Source organism: Phallusia mammillata, chromosome 2, assembly GCF_965637545.1.
Source record: "Phallusia mammillata chromosome 2, kaPhaMamm4.hap1.1, whole genome shotgun sequence".
NCBI classification, from domain to species: Eukaryota; Metazoa; Chordata; class Ascidiacea; order Phlebobranchia; family Ascidiidae; genus Phallusia; species Phallusia mammillata.
The window spans coordinates 14,419,558-14,427,372 of record NC_137253.1 but is presented as its reverse complement, the minus strand read 5'-3'; the positions used below and the strand labels follow the sequence as shown (position 1 = coordinate 14,427,372).

At 36.5% G+C, this 7,815-nt stretch overlaps 2 protein-coding genes across 2 annotated transcripts; one reads left to right on the top strand and one right to left on the bottom strand.

The window, feature by feature from the left end:
• Positions 1-276: 276 nt before the first annotated feature.
• LOC145214893 (inositol oxygenase-like) lies at positions 277-3,102 on the bottom strand. Its single transcript, XM_080083505.1, has 9 exons — positions 2,827-3,102; positions 2,623-2,712; positions 2,445-2,525; positions 2,225-2,317; positions 2,055-2,124; positions 1,806-1,983; positions 1,642-1,709; positions 1,395-1,557; positions 277-1,147 (listed from the first exon to the last, which is right to left on the bottom strand). The coding sequence occupies exons 1-9, from the start codon at positions 2,830-2,832 to the stop codon at positions 1,039-1,041; spliced, it is 858 nt and encodes a 285-aa protein (XP_079939631.1). The 5' UTR covers positions 2,833-3,102; the 3' UTR covers positions 277-1,038.
• A 2,503-nt stretch (positions 3,103-5,605) lies between these two features.
• On the top strand, positions 5,606-7,591 carry LOC145214340 (uncharacterized). Its single transcript, XM_080082849.1, has 4 exons — positions 5,606-5,776; positions 6,035-6,260; positions 6,478-6,620; positions 7,045-7,591. Exons 1-4 carry the CDS (start codon positions 5,695-5,697, stop codon positions 7,293-7,295), a joined length of 702 nt encoding a protein of 233 aa, XP_079938975.1. The 5' UTR covers positions 5,606-5,694; the 3' UTR covers positions 7,296-7,591.
• The last annotated feature ends 224 nt before the right edge of the window (positions 7,592-7,815 follow it).

The following is a 7,815-nucleotide window of genomic DNA, read 5'->3' as shown; positions in this document are numbered from 1 at the left end:
TTCCAACCCTGACTTTATTTTTCCCATTCACCTCTGTATGTCAAAGGACAGACAGTTAAGAATGTAGTGACTTGTAAAGTTACCATGAAACATTAGATAAATTAGATTAAATTCAAATAACTACAAATGACCTTTGTTTAATAATGGCCCATTTTATAATTACCTCCATGCTAAATAAAAAAACTATTTTAAACTACATTATAACAAATGTGATTTTCTGTGCGTTTTTTTTTGCTCCTAGGCCTGTTTCATGGTATGTAAAGTTGTCACATCACATAGCACATGTTAAGTTTTATTTGCAGCAATGTACATAAAACAGCAAGCAAGGGTTAAACTGCTAAACAAATATTTTTGCGCGGAACAATTATGGGATAGGCTTTGATGCAAAACGATTAAAATGAGCTTTACAAAACGAAATACAAAAATTCCTGTCAAAAAATACTTATATATACCAGTTAGTAATCGATTAAGATACGCTAATTACATGTTTTACCCAAAAGGTGGGCAGGATGAGTCTCATAGAAAAAGGACGATTTAAATATTTTTTTTTAGCAAAAACGGCGTAAGTGCAAAAAGAAACTATATTCTAATGCATTGAGATGTTTGAAGGTACTAATGGGCGAGAAACAATTACAAAATCCGCAAAGTAGTGAGGCATATAGTTGCGTCTAAAATAATTGCAAGGCTGTTTTCGTAAAAAAACACACACAGAAGAACGTGAAGATAAAGTAACCTATACATAATTGATAAATGTGCGGCAACTAATTGCAGAATGATATGTGTGATCGAACACCAAACTAAAACCACCAACAAGCAAATTAAACTCTAGTGCAATAATACAAAAGAACTTTACACGTTTTCTGTTTTCCCCAAAATCTAAAAACGTTTAATTAAACGACAAAACTCTAAATTGTGCGCAAAATCCGGAATAGCGTAGAACATAGCTTGTCAAAACAGGTGATATTATTTTTACTTTACTTTTCTGCCAGGTGCCAAAAAAACTTTTGAGTTTGCCAAAGGTTGTGCAAAAATTTCGAATTAGAAGCTCAGCTTGCCCGGTAGATATTTGTCGATTAGCGATTGGTAATAAGGTATGAGTGTTTCTACATCCGGAAAATCGGGGCTCTTGGTGTAGAGGTCATGCTCGCTGAAAAGGAAACGCCCTCACTATTTATAAAAGATCGCCACTTTGTGTACATTGTACACAAACTTGTCAGACAAGTCTGGCTATGACAAAGCCGACTATTAGGGTAAAGGTCACGAATTTACCGGTCTTATTTTTTTGTAACATTTGTATTGAAACGAGCCAACTAAAAGCATGCAATCCCATGATTGCTACATCGCACAAAACCTTAGCGGACAAGTACGCCTCCAAACTAACTATGGGAACTTACTTAAACTTTCGAACCCACTCAATCATTTTTCGGTCTTTGTCGTTGCACAGATGGTCGTAATCTTTGCCAGTATGCCAGGGATAGAAGGAGTGGAACCTTACACAGTACAGCGCCTCTTCAGGTAGCGTGCATTTGTTGTGACGTAAAACGTGATACATGTACTCTGCGAATAGATACGATTTTTTATTAACTCATGCGACATAGCCGGGAAGTAGTATATATTATAACAAGTTAACAACCCACTTACCGTCGTGGCCCCAGGACATTAGAACGTTTTCGAGGCCGCAGTTCGGTTCATACATTCCATATTTAGTGCTGTAAAAGTGCGACAATAACAAAACAGGGTAGAAATGAGAACATGTATAGGTTTGGGGCACAGTCTTAACAAAATGGCCAATTTCAGTTACATACTTGTATCTTGGATCATGAAGATCTGGATTTTTGGCAAAAGTGCTATCCCTGTATACAATGGATGGGGCAAATTCAGCACCCACTATGAAAGTGTCCCCAACAGTAGCAAATTGTGCCTCACCCCATATTGCCATCACCTTGCCCAAATCATGAATTAAACCAGTTAAATGAAACCAATCTGAATCAGAAAATTGAAACAATTATTTTCAACAAAAACAACATTTTAGGATTTTGTGATTTGCGAAATACCTAAATCTGGATACATCTTCCTCAATCCTTCTGCAGTTTGAAACGCATGAAAAGAATTTGGAAAGGTCACCTAATTATAATACCATCATAATTAGAACAGATTGTATTTTTGGCCTATAACAGGCTATATTTTTGTAAACAATAAAAACTCTGTTTCCATTACACCTTACATCAGGATCACTCTCATCAATAAGGGTGTTTAATAAATTCACAGCTTTCATAATGGTCAGTTTTCCATGGTTAAACTGCAGCCACTCTTCATGCTGGTAAAGAAAATCACAATCAGTTCCAGGGTTAGGTGGTTTTGATAAATATGGTAAATTGTCTGGGCATATAACAATGCAAAAAAAAATCAAAATATTTTACCATTTTGCAACAAAAAACACTTACCTTTCTTTTCACAAATTCAACACACTGGTTACTGTGCATATCAGTATAAGTCTTGTAAACCATATCAAATTTGTTGGATTCCTGATAAACAGTGAAAGCATTTGTAAAAAGTTGAAAAACAGAACTATCTATGAGTGCCACTAAAACCTTTCATTTTGTTTCAAAAAGCTTAACTCACCCTGGAAAAGTTCCGAAAACCTGGTTTGTCACAGTCATTTCGATATTTGTAAATATCATTTTCCATGACTCTGTTTTGTACATCTGCACTCTGCATAAAAAACATTGAAATCTGATTATGTTATTGTAAAGCATGTTAGTAAATGATAAACTAGTAGACAAAAGCAAGTACAAATAATCATATTGCATTGTAAAAACTACTTACAGCCATTGTGTCACTTCGTATTGTAGAAAACGGTTAAAGCTATGCAATACCAGAACGCATGAAAGGCTTCTACCTTCCTTAAAAAGAACAAAAAGCAAATGTAATGCTTGCTGACCCATAATCGTTTTTTTTTTTTTCGAAAAAAAAACACAACAAACAAACTTTCGCTAACGACCATTGGTAAATAAAGATTAAACTATGCATGTCATGCCGGATTCACCACTCAATCAAACTGGATGCGTATGAATCACATAACAACCCTCGTCAAACTGGATGCGTATGAATCACATAACAACCCTCGTCAAACTAGATCGCCTCTACGCACTTCTTCTGCTCACCACAACAAAAATCGTTGATTCTTATTGGCTGAAAAAGGTGGGCGTGTCGTGAGCTGGCTGAACACGCCTGGTCGAGGACATGTTCGATTGCGGTACTCCACCTGCTGGTTTTATTCATCAGTTCGGATCCTAGTTACGGAAAAGTAGCCCACGCGAAATAAAAACGTACGATAAACGTTGCAGGCAGAGTTGTTAACATTAGGCCCAGAATATAGGCCAGACGGTTTTAATATGTAGTCTTTTTATTCAAGCTAATAAGTTGCCCTTTATTTTGAAAATTCGGCTGTTTTGGGAGCGAAACCGCCCTTTATTTTGAAAATTCGGCTGTTTTGGGAGCGAAATTGGAGCATTACCAAAATGTTACCATATTTTGCATTTTTTGGTATGTCCTAATAACGTTCGTTTGCGTTGTTAGCCTAGGGTTAGGCCTATTAGCGCAAGGTTTGTCTAAACGTAAAAGTGCACTAGCTACTCAAATGTAGCGTAGGTTACACAACTGAAGTAAAATAATGAAAAAAACTTTCCCGTTGGACAAGCAGAGGGACCCAATCTGTCGCCGGTATACCTACTCCATGAGCCTTTCTTATTAAACGCAGCTGTTTACAACTCTAGATTGATACATCGGCACCAAAAACATGTTTTAAGAAGTAAAATGTAATAAAGCACACAAGGTGAATCGCACGTTGCTTCTTTGAAACATGAAGATATGCAAACAACGCATTTCAATCCTTTTGATGTGGTACATGTTAAACCTTTTTGTAGCCTGTGTCTAAAGCAGGGGTGGGCAACTTACGGCCCGCGAGCAACTTTTGAGCGGCCCGCGACTCGTATTTTATTTTGATCGGCCGGACGGAATGTATGTGTTTAAGCCCATTTTTATACCAAAGGGTTGTTACGTAAAACGTTGATAGTTATAGATTATAGATTTCAACGTCCAAAATTTGGGCGTAAATCTGTGCCCTTAAATAATTTTCAAAACAGCCTCGTATGTCTGGAATTTCGGTGTTTATTCAACTACAGGAGTTCTTGAATTGAGACAATATTGCTCTTCTGGAGCGATTCAAACGGTAGAGCTACTAACACTGAGCTTGGGCTGGCCCCCGGCCTAAGAACTTCTGGTAGGTGGCGCAACAGAGCATAGGCGTTTATGGTACTGTTACAGCAATTTGGGTTTATGGCAAGAATAATTGCTGAGTCAGCACCATAAACGCCTATGCTCTTTTGCGCCACCTACCAGAAGTTCTTAGGCCGGGGGCCAGCCCAAGCTCAGTGTTAGTAGCTCTACCGATTCAAACATTTAGCGCAGCCAATGTTTCCGCTGTGGTCAACGCGTTTTTCGCACAGCTGTAGGCTACTCTGTTTTTGATGCAACAATATAACATAACCCTATATGGTTTTGGTATTTTTTGTATCCTAAAAGCTAATAAAGCCCGCATATAAGGAGTGTCATAAAAATGTGCTGAGTTAAAAATATCTGAGAAGTAAAGGTCACAGTGAATTGGTAAACAAATAGGGCCTAATGGTGTTTGGATTGGCCAAAAACAAAAAGCATAACGCGTTTGGTTTCGCCAAGGTGATCGAATTCGTTAGTCGTTTTGTACACTCATACACCGTACGTTAACCCACCCTAGTTGGAAGTTTTTTTTTATAGTTTCAGCGACTGTTACAGGACAGTGATTTCTCGCCATTTTTAAGAAAAAAAGCTTGTAGTAGTGCTCTCAAGCTGTAGGTATTCTCAACACATTGAAACTACAGTTGTGAGCTATTTACGTTATGTTTAATTGCTGTAAGCTAGCAACAGCTCATATGACATAGGGTATTTGTTTTTCATACATCTATTTAAACAATGATTTTAAAATCATTGATTTAATGCCTACGTACTTGGTGCTTCCATGCGTGCACGACATGCAGTTTTCTGCTTTGCTGCGTTTTCACACCTCACTGCACACTACACAATCTTCGCTGCGCTTTGCTGCATTGAAGTGCATGACTGATCATGATCCAACTACGGTTCCTCACAAGTCACAAACTCACAACCACAACAACGCATATCAACAAAAATTTGAGAGTCAGAAAAAGTTAGCATTCTGTTTTAAATTCAACTCGTAGTGATGCTCGCTGATTGTCACAAATGACCGTTGGAAAGGATTTTGCTTCGAAACTGATGGGCATGTACTGTAACTTATTAAAGTGGTTCAATAGTTGCAATACAACCCTTTATATTTGTTTGCTTAGGCATGTTTTTGCTATGGTTGAAGCTGGTCAGTGCCGGTGTGTTGTTTGTTTATAACCCAACGCAAAATTAGAAAATCAAGGAATTTGGTACAACTAAACTTGGATGTTATGTGTTGGTGGCAGAAGGATTATTTTTCCAGACTGTGACTTAAAACAGCAGTTGAAAGTTTGACAGTGAAAATTGCCCTACATAATTATGCATACCATTACTTTTGTTGTTGTGCACAGAAATTTTCTATTTATTGTAATGACCTAATTTAAAAACACAAATACACAACAATGTAAAGCATACACAATGTTTATAGAAGTAAAAGGAATTGTTTTCTTTTTGCTTTCTTTGGACACAGTCTGTTCAACAGTTTTGCATTCAGATGATGGTAAGTGACACTGAAATAATTTTGGCAAGATTGTATAATGGACTTTTTCTATTAATATTTAACATGTTCATGTATGTCAAATTTTTAAACTCATTTGGATGTGGTTATTAGTGTGATTTTAAACTAATTCAATTTCACACAATGTAATGTATCAGAGACCTATTAATAGTTACAAAAGTATGGCTTGATGATAACATTAGTGTGGAGAACACACACAAGCATTCATACTAGGTAAAAAAAATCAAGTTTGTTTCCCAGGCCTCACAACTCGGTATTGTGGCACTGAGAAGTGTCAAATAGTGGAGCCATTGAAGCTATCACGGTGCTGTAAGAAGCAAGAAGTCATGAAATGTTGCACTATGTATGAGCTACTGCATGCCACTGACTACACAGTAATAACAACAGTGGCTTTGTCCAAACCTATTCACCCACAACTTTCAAATGCAGTTACTCATGCTCCAGGACTTTCGATTGTATCATTTGGGTGAGATATTTTACACTTTCAGTTCTTACTCTGAAGCATTTGGCAAAGTTTAACCCTCATTTAAAAATGTATAATCATCACCTGAGTGGGTAAATGCCAATGTTCCTACTATTTTTTGTGGAAATGTGAATGTATTTTAGGAATCTACAACAAACAAACATATTTGTGGTGCCAAGCAAAATAAATTATTTTTAATTGTTACGTCTTCATTACTAAGGGTTGGAGCTACAGTAGGAGTTATAATTGGTCTCATCATGTTATTTATTGGATGTGGCATTGCCTTTCATTACTGCTGCCAAAGACCTATTCCATCTGGTTATCATTCTCCAGTGATAAGTTACAGGCAAACTGGATTAAGAGGTGTGTTGCAACGATTCCTAAAATTTACTTTATTTTTCAATCTGGGATGGAATGGTTTATCTTGACCGAAGGTCCACAACTATTGCTTGTTTCTTTAAAAGACTTTACGATGAAGCAAATGTAGTTTTAAGTCAAAAAATCCAACATAACCTTAAATAAATAAATACCAAAAGTTTAATTTATGAATTATATGGTTTATGAAAGTGTGTTACCACAAATGTTAGAATGTATTTTTTATGGCATATATTTTTGTTTTGAATTAGCACCATTTTTACAGATGAGTTTTTTTTTGTTTTCTAAAATTGCAGATAGTTTTTACAGATTGTCTGTTGTTTATCACATTACATTTTGCTAAGTATTCTTTTTAGTACTTAGCCAACGCTTTTTTGGTATGCTGGTATGTTGTTTTCCTTTTTATGCTCAGGAAGGAACTCCCAAGTGATATCAATACCTTGGGAACCTACTAGGCGAGGATCCCATGTCAACATTTCCATTAATTGCCAAGGCATTCATACAGTGAGCTTTCGATCTACACCGGAACAAACCCCATGTGATGAGCCACCAAAATATGAAGATGTTTCGAAGGTTTCATTTCCAGTACATTTGGAAGAACAGCCACTAACAAACCAAGACCTGCCAACATATGCCTCTATAGTTTCAAGGGAAGACCCATAATTGAAAGACCCTGGTTTTACTACCGCCCTTTTTAATTATTGCATTTTTGTGTAAATTTAACTGTGAATCACCAACTGCTATAATATTGTGTTTTTATTTAACTTTGAAATTATGGGTGGCTTTCCATGCATTTTTGTGATGTGTGGATGTTTAAAGAACAGTATTTTTTGCAGTTTTTTTTCTTTATTGCTATTTTGTGTACAATACTTAGTTTATTTTTTGGACTTGCCGGTGGTACATGTGTTTTTTGAACTGCGAAATTGTTTTACCTGCTTGAAGAAAAGTCTTCATAGTGAGCTCGTTTCGATGCTGTGTATTGGAACCTGTGAGGACAACAGTCAAAAACGTATTGCTGCGCTTACAGCCACAGATTTTTTAAGACACACACAATGTTCCTAATTGGTACATTTTAATCTGATTTATTTGAATTACCCCCAAATGCAGGATTACTTTTGTCTTGAAGAACTGCACATAATGCTTTCAGCTGTAAGGACATTGCAAAAATGCATTGTAGAATAAG

What these genes read in the sequence shown, in the direction of transcription:
- LOC145214340 (XM_080082849.1), top strand. Translation starts at nt 5,695, where the DNA reads ATGTTTATAGAAGTAAAAGGAATTGTTTTCTTTTTGCTTTCTTTGGAC. An exon ending in AGTTTTGCATTCAGATGATG is followed by an intron (nt 5,777 to 6,034) that starts GTAAGTGACACT and finishes TTTGTTTCCCAG; the next exon opens with GCCTCACAACTCGGTATTGT. An exon ending in CTTTCGATTGTATCATTTGG is followed by an intron (nt 6,261 to 6,477) that starts GTGAGATATTTT and finishes TTCATTACTAAG; the next exon opens with GGTTGGAGCTACAGTAGGAG.
- LOC145214893 (XM_080083505.1), bottom strand. An exon ending in CTTCATGATCCAAGATACAA is followed by an intron (nt 1,710 to 1,805) that starts GTATGTAACTGA and finishes GCACTTTTACAG; the next exon opens with CACTAAATATGGAATGTATG. An exon ending in AATGTCCTGGGGCCACGACG is followed by an intron (nt 1,558 to 1,641) that starts GTAAGTGGGTTG and finishes ATCTATTCGCAG; the next exon opens with AGTACATGTATCACGTTTTA.